General features: G+C 39.5%; 1 protein-coding gene and 1 pseudogene across 1 annotated transcript; one reads left to right on the top strand and one right to left on the bottom strand.

Moving 5' to 3' along the window:
- Nucleotides 1-1,054: 1,054 nt before the first annotated feature.
- LOC145618802 (small nucleolar RNA R71) lies at nucleotides 1,055-1,153 on the top strand (annotated as a pseudogene).
- A 6,544-nt stretch (nucleotides 1,154-7,697) lies between these two features.
- On the bottom strand, nucleotides 7,698-9,476 carry LOC145616877 (uncharacterized). Its single transcript, XM_081671594.1, has 2 exons — nucleotides 9,026-9,476; nucleotides 7,698-8,686 (listed from the first exon to the last, which is right to left on the bottom strand). Exons 1-2 carry the CDS (start codon nucleotides 9,474-9,476, stop codon nucleotides 7,698-7,700), a joined length of 1,440 nt encoding a protein of 479 aa, XP_081527720.1.
- Nucleotides 9,477-14,207: the final 4,731 nt, after the last annotated feature.

Genomic DNA, 14,207 nt, shown 5'->3' with positions numbered 1-14,207 from the left:
TGCTAATTGGGTAATTTGAGTCTCAAGCATCTTATTGTGGGTCATCATCTCATTGAATTTCTTATCACTAACCGCCATATAGGTGTTAATGATCTTGGTTTGATTATCAATCAACTCTTCCAAAGTTGTCCTAGGAGAAGAAGGTTGTGAATAGGAATTTTCACCTTGAGTCTTTGGAACAAAACCGGGTGGGGGACCTCTTTGAGCATTGTTTTGAAAATTTCCCCTTCCTTGATTGTTCCAATTACTCCTATTTTGATTTGAACCATAACCTTGATTATGGTTACCACCACCATGATTATGGTTTCCATTACCTTGGTTATGATTTACATAACCTTGGTTTTGATTACCATAATTATGATTTTGATTACCATAGTTTTGGCCTTGATTTTGGCTACTATAACCTTGGTTATGGTTATCACGAGAACCTTGATTCCCTTGGTTCCTATAACCACCATTATGATTATAGTTGTCAAAATTGCCTTGGTTTTGGTAATTCCTATTCCATTGGCCTTTTTGATTATCAAACCTTTGAACATTGTTGTTTGACACAAAATTGACATGTTCACACTCATTGTTGTCAAATTCATCAACACATTCATTAGGACAAACACTAGAGTCATGATCATACGATCCACATGCATCACAAAACAAGCAACCCAAAGGCATATTATGTGAAGAGGGAGGGGGTTGAGAGTTAGAAGGAGTACCTCTCCCCTTAAATTGGGAGGGAAGATTAGAAGCTTGAGAAGAGGAAGAAGTGCTCTCCAACTTAGCTTTGATTGCGGTGACCTCCTTTCCTAAATTTGTCATTTGAGAGGAAAGGTTGTTGATTGCATTGAGATGGTCCACCGAATACAATGAAGATTGTTTGCTTGAAGAGTCTCTCTCCCCATCTTGCCAATCCCTATAATATGTCACCACATCCTCAATGATGTCCACAACTTCTTCTTCGGTTTTGTTCATGATAGGGCCCCCGGCCCCTCCATCAAGGCATGACTTGCCTTGGGGACTTAAACCGCCATAGAAGATTTGGATCACTTGGTATGTGGGGATTCCGTGATGAGGGCACTCCCTTTGATACTCTTTGAATCTCTCCCATGCTTCATAAAGGCTTTCACTCGGCCTTTGCTTGAACCCTTGAATCAAGGCTCTTGCCTCCGCCGTCTTCTTTTGGGGATAGAAACGGGACAAGAAAGCCTTTGTAACATCGTCCCAAGTTCTCAAGGAATTTGGCTTCACCTCTTTGTCTAGCCACTCCAAAGATCTTCCTATTAGAGAGAAAGGGAACAACTTGAGGCGGATGAATTCTTGAGAGACCCCATTGACTTTGATGGTGTTGCAATATTTTTCAAATTCTTTCAAATGGTTCAATGGACTCTCATTCTTAGCCCCACTATATTGCCTTCTCTCAATCAAGGTGATCATTGCCGGTCGGATTTCGAAGTCATTTGCCGGGGTAGTAGGTGGAGCTATTCCACTCTCAAATCTATATGCCCCGGGCACTCCAAGCTCCTTCAAGGCTATTCTAGGATGTTCACCCATTCCTTGTTCTTCTTGAATTTCTTATTCACTTGAAGAGCTATAAGCCAAGGATCTATAATCCACTCTTCTTCTTGAAAGAGTCCTCTCTATCTCCGGATCAAGGGGAACAAGGGGACGATCACGGGTTCTATGCACGCAAAACTCAAACAAAAAATATTAGTAGCACGGCTACAAATGTAGCCTAGAGAAACAAAATCTTTTTGTATTTTATCAAAATGAAATAGACTCAAAAACAACATACACTCAAGCACCATTCCCCGGCAACGGCGCCATTTTGATGGGAAGGAGAACGGTAGGTCGTTAGGCTACCACCCCACCCTATCAAACAAAATTTGTAACTTAACTAACCCCTATTTAGCGTAGTGGTAAGTCAAGGTCGAACCCAAGGGAATGGATATCAAGTGCACGATGCCTAAATCAAGCTATTTAGAAGTCAAGAAGGGGTTTGAGGTAGAACTAAGGCTAAACTAGGTAATGCAAAACTTGTATGAAATCAATCTAAAACACTAGGGCAATGGATCCACATGCAATCATAATGGAAACGGTAATTTGGGAGGTCAAACCGACTAAGTCAAGCGATATGAAGGAAAATCATCATGTATCCAAAAGAGCATACTAAGATGGTTCACCTAGAGGTCTAACTAGCGTCAACTACGCTAAACACTACCTATGGAACGTCACAAAGCACCTCAATCGTGAAATTGCAAGTCTACTAATCAATGGTCCGTATCATAGCAAGCTTACAATGCAATCTAGTGTATTAATCAAAGATGGCCAAACCTCAATTAATCACACACATGCACATGAAAAATCAACCAAATTTAATCATATCATCAACTCCATCAATTATCCCCAAATTACACTATTCCATCATTCATACATGCTTCACCATTTCCCTAGCTAGGAAACTACTCACTAGCCATAGGAATTGAGATCAAAACTACAACAATCATCAAATTCATCATCAACATACTTGAAATCAAAGATTAAACCAACAATCAATCAAAATCAATCAAAATTCAATCAATAACCAAATCAATCATCAACAACATGAAAAACTAAAGAAATCAACTAAAATCAAACTTGTATTGAAATTAGGAAGAAGATCCTTACAAAACTTTGATCAAAAGATCAAATACAATGATGAATTTTTGAACAAACACCAAAGATCATGAGTTTCTCTCTCTAGTTCTTGAGTTTCTCTCTCTAAAATTCTCCCAAAAAACTAACTATCAAATTCAATCTAAAACTAAAAACTAACTTCCTAAAAATAGGTATAAATAACTATATATACAAGGAGGAGGTCGGTAATGACGCCCAAAAATAGACCCTCGTAAGTGCGGGCGCTCGGAGGAGGGAGAATGGCGCGCACGGGACACACCCAGACAGGTGCGCCCGCACGCACCTGGTGTGCGGCCGCACACGACCAATGTGCGGCCGCACACTCCCTTAGTGCGCCCGCACATTGCTGGGTCTTTCCCCCTTCTTCTCTTCGTCCTAGCTCAAGTGGTGCACGCATCCAGGATGATGATGATGGAGGACAAAGTGGGCAGAAACTTTCTTGAATTTCTTGAAGAGTATAAGCCATGAGGAAGGCATAAACAAAGCCTTGAAGCTTGCCCCTTGGATCCACCTTTGACTTGGAACTTCTTGCACCTTCTTTAGGCATAAAAGCAATGAAAACTCGTAGAGAGGAAGCTCGGGAATTCTCGGACAATCAATTACCACCTACAAGCAAAAGATAAAAAGCAAGTAAAAGAGAAAAATAACAAGTAAACTAGAAAAAGACATGAAAAAGAGAAACTAACTACAAAAAGCATAAAATGAAGAAAACAAGAATAAAACTAAGGAAAACTAAAGAAAAGAGAGATAAAATGAAATAAAAATCATCCAAAAAGGAACCAAATGAGTGCCAAAAATGTCACTCATCAAGATTGGACTTTGAAATTTATCGACATATACCCTTTTTTTGTGGTGATGCCTGTCGATTGTCAACTTTATCTGTCATGCGAACTTATTTTTATTCTCATTATCTGCTAACACTGTCTGTAAATTTTTACGCCCCTTATCGCAACTGTGTTGTCTTTGCTTATCTCTTTCTATTTTTGCCCCCTCTCTTTTTTTAAAATGTTATGATAATAACTTTTTTTTTATAATGTTATGATAACTGTTTTGTCTTGCAAATTATAATATGGAAAAGAGTGCAAAAAATAAAGACTTACCTGGTGGTTTGTCTGATACCCGACATCCTTCAACGCACTATAGGCATCACAAATATCAGTTAACAATACACTGTTGTTATCACAAGTATTATATCACTCCTTACTCCCCCCAGTATACATAGTTCATATTAGATCTATGTATACTGAGCAGTAAGTGCTTGATGCTGGTTCAGATTATAACATCGGTCACCTACTGCTTTGCTATTTCAGCCAGTCAGGTACCCTCTCGGCGATCACTTTCTGAGCTACGCCTCATATCGGCGTAGCTCAAATGGATTTGGCCGGTATTATATTTTGAACCAGCAACCTCGTGAGTTAACGTATACAACTGATCAGGTTGTATATCTATTAACTTCACGGAAGCGGTTTTGAGCTGTCCGTCCCATTTAACGGTGTTCTGTTAAATGGAGGATGCCTTTTCCAACACACGTTGTCTGAATATTTCTTCATTCATCACTGATATCTTTCTTGATATCAGCTTCATATAAAAGTTGTATATTACATATAGTATTTCTTCAATACAGCTGAGTTCCATACATTCTTTAGGGGTGTCCCATCCAAAGTTTCCAGATAAAATGATCCTTGGATGACGACATCTCTTATCTGATAAGGTCCTTCCCAACTTGCAGTCAGCTTTCCATTTTCATTCCCTTTACCGGTTGCTGCTGTTCTTCGTAGTACCAGGTCTCCTACACTTAAGGGTCGATGAGATACCCTTCTGTTGTAGGCTCTTGACATTCTTTCTTTAAATGCAGCTGACTTAACTGCTGCCTTTTCTCTTAGCTCTGGCAAAAAAATCTAACTGTTGTCGTAGGAGTAAATCATTTTGGTCTTCGCAGTAATGTTGAATTCTAAATGTCGGCAACCCGACTTCTGCTGGTATAACTGCTTCTGTTCCAAAAACCAGTGTATAAGGTGATTCACCCGTGGCTTCTCTTACTGTTGTCCTGTTTGCCCACAATATCTCTGGTATCAAATCTGCCCACAAACCCTTTGCATCTTCGATCTTCTTCTTAATTGCTGTTATGATCTGCTTATTTGCTGCTTCTGCCTGGCCGTTAGACTGTGGATGGCATACTGCTGCGTAAGCAAATTTCACCTTATACATCATTAAGAGATCCTTGACTGGCTTACAGTCAAATTGGGTTCCATGATAAAAAACCATCGCCATTGGCAACCCAAACCTTGTGAAGATGTTTTTCCATATGAACTTTTTCACCTCCGATGCCATTATCTTCGTTACTGGTTCTGCTTCTATCCATTTTGTGAAGTAATCGATTCCCACTATTAGAAATTTTCTTCCACCCGTGGCCGATGGGAACGGGCCTACTATATCCATTCCCCATTGGGCAAAAGGGATTGGATTTAGTATCGGAGTTAGGTCAATCGGAGGCAAGTTGATAACTGGGGCAAACTTTTGACACTTCTCGCATTTTTTAACATAAGCCATTGCATCTGCATTCATTGTCGGCCAGTAGTATCCCCTTCTCATTGCTTCTCTAGACAAGGCTCTTGCTCCGAGATGGTTACCACAACTTCCCTCATGCAATTCTTCTATTAACCTTGCTGATTCAAAATCCGTTATACATCATTGCAATGGCAGTGAAAACCCCCTTTTGTATAACTGGCCTTGGTACATAACGAACCATACACTATCCTTCCGCAGTCTTTTAATCTGTCGGCCCTACACCATGAACGATGTATGCCAATATTTTATCGTACCATTGATTCCCAACATCAACACATAACATCTCCGCTGACATCTCATCTATACTTCTCTGCTTTAAAACCTCCACCATGACTGTCCTTTCCAAGTCGTTAAAACTTGAACTTGCTAACCTTGCTAGCGCATCTGCCTGTGCATTTTTCAATCTCGGAACTAGTTTGATCTCAAAGTACTGCAACTAAGCCGCTAACTGCTTCATCTTCTCCAAATATTTCACCATTGCTGGTTCTCGGGTTTCATATTCTCCACTGAATTGACTTGATACCAGCTGGGAATCAGTTGTCAAAACAAGCCGTTTTGCTTCGGCTGCTATTGACAACTGCATTCCGGCCACCGCAGCTTCATACTCGGCCTCGTTATTTGTTGCCTTGAATTTAAATTTCATGGCGTATTCAAACATTTTCCCATCTGGTGCCGTTATCACAATTCCAGCCCCTGCCCCCGTTGCTGTGGCTGATCCATCAACTGATACCTGCCATGTTCCCAACTCCTCTTCTTCATCTGTGTATGTGGTTTCAACAACAAAATCTGACAACGCTTGAGCTTTAATTGACGTTCTGGGCTTGTAACTTATTTCATACTCCGACAACTCAACTGCCCATGCCAGTAATCTACCAGATGTATCCATTTTGCGCAATGATTTCTCTAAGGGATGATTGGTGAGCACCTCTATCGGATGTGCATCAAAGTAAGGCCTTAACTTCCTGGCTGCCACTATTACTGCTAACGCCATTTTCTCTATCACTGGATATCTGCGCTCTGCCGCATTCAAAACATAACTGACAAAGAATATGATGTGTTCATTTTATATATATATTTATCCCCGTCCCTTTGTCGTAATTAGTAGTGTTTTTGGCTCCTACGAGCCACTTTTATTACTAATTTGTGTTTTCCAGTGCTTGGGTAGTTTTGCTTGAGTTTTGTAGGAATTTGCATACTTGGAGAATTTTCCCGGGATTTTCGAGGAGCATCTACAAGTATTGGAAGACCGCGACCCCGTTCGATAGCCCAAGGCCGATTGGAGGGATCAAATCGGTGATTAAGGGCTCGAGCATGAAGATCCAAGGAGGAAACTCGGATTGGGCCAAGGAAAAGAGGCCCAATCGAGGTTTTGGTGGCCCAAGAGAAGTGGCCCGGACCACCTTCTCCGCCCGGAGGCGCGCCCGGCCGGGCGGGGCGAAGCAGCAGTCCGCCCGGAGCACGCGCCCGGACGGGCGCGAGAAGTACCCAGAGAGGAGAAAAGCGGGCCCGGTCGGGCGGCCCCTTGCCCGACCGGGCGCGTGTAGATTTTTAGGGAGTTTGATTTCCGATTAGTTTTGTTTAGCGGAGTTTGTCTTGCTTAGTATTAATGTGTTATTATTAGGCAAGATTAGGACTTCTTCTTGATTATTATTACTCTAGTTTTATTTTCTCTTCCTTTTCTCTACTCAACTTTCTCTCTCTAGATTTTTATTTTCTTTCTTGTTCCTCAACTCTATTGTAATTCCGCCGTCTTGGTACGATTTCTCTCTTAATTAATCTCAGTATTTTATACTTCCCAATTCCCTTCATGTCTTGTTTAATTATTATGTTTTACTTAGTTTTAATTATGTCTGAGTAGTTTTCCTTCTAGGGTTTATGGGGATCTAATAAATAATATGAAGGGGTAATTTTATGATTGTTGATTATTAATGCTTAATTGATTTCCTATTGATTGTTTATATGCTATGCAATTAGATTTGGCCAGGTTTAATTATATGAGTTTAGCAATATTAATTCGAGATTCGAGAGATGAGAATTGATGTTTAGGCTTAGTTTCAATAGGCAGATTAATTTATAAATGGTTAGGTCGAGATTCGAGAGATGGGATTTAATTCCGGTAAATTAATTCTGTGATTGTAATACGTAGCGAAAGCCCTTTATGATCTGATTAATTAATGCATTGATGATTGATATTGTGTTTTACCCTGGAATATTGTTTATTAGTGAACCTATGCCCTAGGCTTTATTATTATTGATTTCTTCCTTAATTATTCCCTTACTCATAATCTTCGTAGTTTAGTTTATAATCACAACAATTATTGGTTACTTTAATAATTTGGATTATAATAATTAATTAGGAATAGAAAGACCAGTTTCCCTGTGGATTCGACCCTACTTCCCTATCTGCATAAGTTAGTGGACTTAGGTAATTATTTTTGATTAGGTGATACGACTTTAGCCTGTCAGAATGTGAAGACATCCGCATTCTCACGCAACAAGCTTATCAAATTACATCTTGTATCCACATCCATATCAGCCCCGACTTTCACTGTTCTACTCGGGTCGCCTGGTTGCAATTCAACTTGGACAGTTTTTCCCCCCGGTAACGGCCTTGGTGTTTCCTCAGGTCTTGCATCAAAGTTCTTCATGGTTAAATCTTGAACTGTCGGCTCACTTTCCCTTATCGGATTACATGGTATCGTAACACTACCAACTGGATTCTTCAAAGCTGTCAAATAGCAGGCTTTTGACATAACCTGACCCCCATACACCTTCTCCACAGCTCCTAAATTCGACACATAAGCTATTTCCAGATGGTAAGTTGATACAACGGCCTGCATATCGTGTATTATCGGTCTCCCGATAATTGCGTTGTAGGCCGACTTGACATCCACCACCAAAAACTCTGCCATCACATCTCTTGCCTGTGGCCCCTCACCCATCTCTACCGGTAACACAATACTCCCTTCTGGCCTTACAGTCGACCCATTAAACCTAATTACAGGGTATGATACCGGTTTCAGGTATTGTCTTCCTATATTCATCTCATTGAAGGCTTGCATAAACAACACATTTACTGAACTACCTCCGTCCACCAACACTCTCTTGATATCAGCCCCATTTATCTTGGTTATTAGGACTAACGGATCATCATGCGGGAACACTACACCCCGCGCATCTTCTTCTGTGAACACAACCTGGGGTATTGACACTGGTCGAGGACGATTGTCTACATCCAAAGCACAAACCAGATGACGGTGCTCTGCCAAATGCTTCTTTGCTCCACTAATTGTTCCCCCATGAATTGGTCCTCCCGTTATCACATCTACTCTTCCAGTAGATAACGGCGGTATTCCTGCATCCCCTTGCCGGATTATTCCTCCTTGTGCCATTTCAGGCCTTGCCTCTATCCGTTGCCTCTCAACTGCTTGTGCCGGCTGCTGATTCCTGCCTGCATTTAACCGATATTGTGTCAAATGCCCCTTTCTGATTAATTCCTCAATGTTGTCCTTCAATTGTGTACACTCCTCCGTATAATGCCCCACATCCCTATGGAACATACAATACTTCTTCACATCCCTCGACCTTGCTTTCATGGGAATCGTCCTTGACCAATCTTCTCTGTTCTGATTTACTGAGTAGATTGCTGCCCTTGGTGTATTCAGGGGAGTGTAGGTGCTATATCTCATTGGCAGCCTTGTCGGTCTGGAATCTTGCCGACTTCCTCCCCCCCTTCCTGGGGCAGCAGCTCTCGGCCTGCCTCCTCCAGACGAGGTCCCTTCATACTGACTTTGCCCCTTTCCGGCAACCACATGTCTGCTACTTGTCTTCATTAGCTCCTCACTCTTTATGTAATCATGAGCTTTGCTAAACGCCGCCGCCAATGTCGGCAGGTTCTTCCTTGTAAGATATCTTTTAAAATCCGAATCAACCAATCCATTCATTAAAGCCATGAAAGCTATTTCCTGTTGCAATTTCGGAATGGTGCTTGCCTCATTGTTAAACCGCCTGATGTAATCCCTCAGAGATTCATCCGGTTTCTGCTCCACGGCCATCAGTTCTCCAGAAGTTCTCTGCCTCACACTGTTACTAACATACTGACCTACAAACATCTCAGTCAATCTTTCAAAGCTATCTACTGACCCAACTTCAAGGTTGTTAAACCAATCGGCTGCAGCCCCAATCAGAGTTGTCGGAAAGACTTTACACCAGACTGCATCCGAGTTAGTGTACAGCATCATGTGTCCCTCATAGGACGTTATGAATCTTGCCGGATCCCCTCTTCCGTCATACCTACAAGTCGGCATTTTCACCTTTTCCATCGGCTGATTCAAGATGTGCTGGGCAAATGGGGATGCCCTTAACTGCACCACTGTGCGCACTGCTTGACCCTCTACCTGCGAACTTCTTTGCTGCTGAGTTCTGGTACTTACAACATGACTTGAGGATTGTTCAACCTGCCGTGATGTTGTATGCGATCTTACCGACGACTCATGTCGGGGTCTCCTCGACGGGTTCTCCAACTGATTGCATTATATTGTTCCTCCTGGTGACGGTGCGATGTTCCCCTATCGGCCTGGGCAGCTTCTCTTTCGGCCCGTGCCGCCTCAGCCTCCTTCCTCTTCTTACTCATTGCACTCATCACCCTTGCGGCCGTTTCCAACTCATCTGGAGTGAATGCTGCCATAGGATCCTCTGCCTCCCCTCCTCCTGCAGGAGGGGTTATCGGCACATGATACTGGTTACCCTCTAGGGTATGGGTTTCATCTACTATTTCCACCTGGGGTTGTTCTATTGGTATTCCATTGTTTCCGGCCATGATTATCGTTGTTAAATTTATGTTGTGTGAGGTTCTTAGGCGATAGAAGTGATCAACTGCCCCCTCCTTCTAGCGCCAAATTGTTTCCGTCTGATCCTGACTTCCCCAAGAATTCGGACCTGAGATCCTAATACTCCTATCGGCAAGCTGAGAACCTACACAATGAGAAGAAGTTAGCTAACCCCAGGGTGATCCGGGGATAACCACTCCGATGATAAAGTCAGAAAGTGTTTGAGAAAAGAAGATAAGTAAGAGAGAGAAAGTAGAGAGAGAGAGAGTGTAATTAATGCCCTCATTAATGAGGTCTTACCTACTATTTATAATAATCTACCTTGACAGGTGGCTTTCATCCATGCAAAGCCTTCTACGCCAAGTGTCGAGCTTCTGTTGCCACGTGTTGGATTCCGACATGCCGACATGTCTTCTTTTTGGAACATATCGGCATCCTCTCATAACTGTTTAGAGCCTGGTCACGTGCTCCCACTAGATATCGGTCATACTCAGATATCGTCCCATACAATCACGTTTAATAATAAAAATAATTTGAATAGCCAATTAACATAGACTACCATTACGAAAGAAATATCATCAATAAGATATTTATCAGCTAGAACCAGATCGAAGTGGTAATTGACGAGTAACATTTCAATATGAGGTAAAATAAGTATTGTTACAATCAAGGAAGCTCGCTCACTATTAACATGATTAAAGATTAAATAGGATTAACAATACTTGAAAAGGGCAATCGGACAATATAATAATGTAGAACATAAGATGAATCACAATACTCATCCATATATACAGCATCTAATGTATTAAGTACATGATCTAAGATTGAAAATACAAGACCCGTTAGCAAATTAAAGTAGTTAATTGTGCAGATCTTGTTAGGTTTGTTTTACGATTTTTTTTATTAAAGAAAAATAAAAATGAATAAATAAATACAAAAGAAAAACAAAATAAAAACTAGTTGGGCACGTGCCCTACCAGGTCCCCTCCCGCCTCTGCCCTTGCCTTAGCGACAATTCAGGGAAAAAAATAAAAATCCCGGTGACAATATGGTAAAAAATAATAATAATAATAATAATAATAATCAACCCATGCAATAATTTGGTGAAAATGTAATCTCAAGCGACATTTGATCCAAATAATCTAAAATTTTCCTAATTTAATTAACTTTTGTGGTTTTATTTTTAATTTACTTCTCCCATTTATTATTCTTACTTAATTTTCCAACCTTTTTTTTCAGTAATTAAAAATTTGGAATAAAATAGGGGTTAGAAACTTAAATCCATACTTAAGAAATACAAATTAAGTGGGAGGAATATAAGTTACAAAAATTAATTTGGGAAAAATAAATTGGACATTTAGAAGAGTTTGTAGGAATTAAAAAAAAAAAAGATTATTTTGGGCCCAAAAGTGCCTATATTTGAATAAGTGATGTAGATTACTAAGCTAATCCGTATCATTTTACAAAGTATTAAATTTTGGGAATTTGAACAAAAATCAGCCAAAATTTATTATTAATATCTATATATTTTTTTTTGAAACCTATATCTATTAATTCAATAACAATTAATTATGTTGTCAAAAAAAAAACAATTAATTATAATATTTACTAATAATCATTAATTACATTAATTATTAATAATAATATAGCAATTAATTAATAATAATTAATTTAACAATAATAATAATTAACAATAATTGATAGTCCCTTTTGGACAAATTTTAGGTAAAAGGCTAGGGGTACACTTAGTGTACAATATACTTTTGTACACCACTAATCACATTTTGCCAAGTCACTATGTCCCACTAAGTAATAGGAGGGAAACTAAAATTAAGAGAGGGAAATATGAGCGGCAAAGTGTTTGGCATTAGGCGGGAACAAGAGAGTGTAAGCGGGAAACTTAAGCATTGGGAAATGTATTAAGAGAGATAAAATTATGATCCTCCATTTTTGTTGCTAACCAACAATCAGATTAGCTTCAACTTCAAATCATATTCAATAGTTTCCACCTTTTTCCTAAATTAATCAAATTAATCAACAATTTTTTAATTTTTCTGGGAATTCATTTTTTTGGGTAATTTTGTTTGTTGTTTTTTGATATTTTTTAAACCAGAAATATGATAGATTGAGCGCTAATTATGTTTATAGCAAAAGCAAATCGGAGTCAATGGAAATGTTTATAAAAAAACCTAAGTCTTTCTCCACAATTTTCATTTCTAAACCTCAGAATTATTTATTTTGCTGCTGTTAAAGTACTTTTTAATACTCCTTTACCTTCGGATCTGTCATTGTCACAACTGCAACAATTATTGGTATTCAGTCCGTTGGGCGTATCGTGCTATTTTTGACAACTATGTAAAGCAGGGGAATAGTTCTTCTATGCTACCATATCTAATTACAAATTTTGATTGAATAATTTAGCATAAAGTATAGTATTTTTCTAGAATGTTTTATGATTAAAAAAAGGAAATTTTGTTTTTTACCACCTCACAAAAACACGAAAATCTGTTTTACCACCTCCCAAAAAAAAAGTATTACTTTACCACCTCATAAAAATCACGAATATAGGTTTTACCACCACTTAACTGATTCCGTTTACGAATCCGTTAAGTGGGCCCATAAAGCCACGTGTCATGTTATTATTGGCCAAAAAAAGAAAAAAAAAAGAAAAAAAATAAAAAAAATAAAAAACCCTAAAACTACCCAGCCACCACCACAGCGCCACCACCACGCCACCACCCAACCCACGACTGCCCCCCCGAACCTACCACCGGCGGCGCGGCTCCTCCCCCTCCCTCTCCCAACCCACCTGAACGCCCCCTTCCCTCTCCCGCAACCGCAATCGACCCAAAAACCACCAACTCACAACCCTCAATGACCACGAATCCCCCCAAAACAGCCACGATTCCGGCCACAAATGGCCGAAATCGGCCGGTTAAGGCCACTCAGCCTTAAAGCCAGCCGATTTCGGCCATTTGTGGCCGAAATCGTGACCGTATTAGGGAAGGAGGGTTTTGGGTTTGGTGTTTTTTGGGGGTGTTACGGTTGCGGGAAAGGGAGGGGGAGGGTTTAGGTGGGTTAGGGCTGGTGGTGCGACGTGGGTGGTGGTTTCGGGGAGTGCCGTGGTGAGTTGGGGGGAAGGCAGCGGTGGCGCGGGGGTGGCGCTGTGGTGGTGGCTGGAGTAACGTAGTTTTAGGTTTTTTTTTTTTTTTTTAATTTCTCTTTTTTTTTTGAACAAATAAAATGCTGACACGTGTTACCGTGAGCCACACTTAACGGAATTTTTGGATGGAAACCGTTAAGTGGTGGTAAAACCTATATTCGTGATTTTTATGAGGTGGTAAAGTAATACTTTTTTTTTTGGGAGGTGGTAAAATAGATTTTCGTGTTTTTGTGAGGTGGTAAAAAACAAAATTTCCTTAAAAAAACATGATTTGGAAATCACCATTTAATAATATGTATAAATTTATGATGATGCACTGATGATCAAAGAGGTGAAAATGTGCTTCGGAGTGGTTGTCAAAGATGCCTAAGAGTACATTACAATTCAGGTATGTGAGAAGTGGGAGATTCATGTTGCATAAGCTAATCGTCAAAGTGACGGTCAAGTTTATATGTTGTACTTCGTATAATTGTATTAAGAATTAAAGGGCTAAAACAATTTTAAATGTAATTTAATTATATAAACAAACAAAATTGTTAATGTTTGACATAGCCTTAATTTTTTATTTCTATTTTATAAGCCACGTCTTTATCGCCTATAACTTTAAATTTTAAAATTTTTGAAATCAAAATTAAAAAAACATGTATTAGAATTGGTATACAATTGTGACAATATTTAAAGAATCATTAAACACTTTTTAGGAGCAATTTTGTATTTTCTATAGAGATGTTATTGATTTTGAACTTAGCTTTTCTTTTAAACTAGTATCATTTTTAATTTTTTTTTCATCACCCTCCGTTACCTTTACATAACTTTGGTGTATCATTTAATAACCCTTAATATTAATGGATTAGTTGTCCTATCTTTTATAAAAAATAATTTTGTACCAATAATATATCATGTGGTATAAAATTTATATTTGCAACGTGATGTCATCAGTTCAATACATAATTAGCTCAATATATCAAGTGACATAAGAG

Source organism: Chenopodium album, chromosome 26, assembly GCF_948465745.1.
Source record: "Chenopodium album chromosome 26, dcCheAlbu1.1, whole genome shotgun sequence".
NCBI lineage: Eukaryota > Viridiplantae > Streptophyta > Magnoliopsida > Caryophyllales > Amaranthaceae > Chenopodium > Chenopodium album.
Note: the sequence above shows the minus strand (reverse complement) of the source record. Positions and strands in the feature narration are given on the sequence as shown.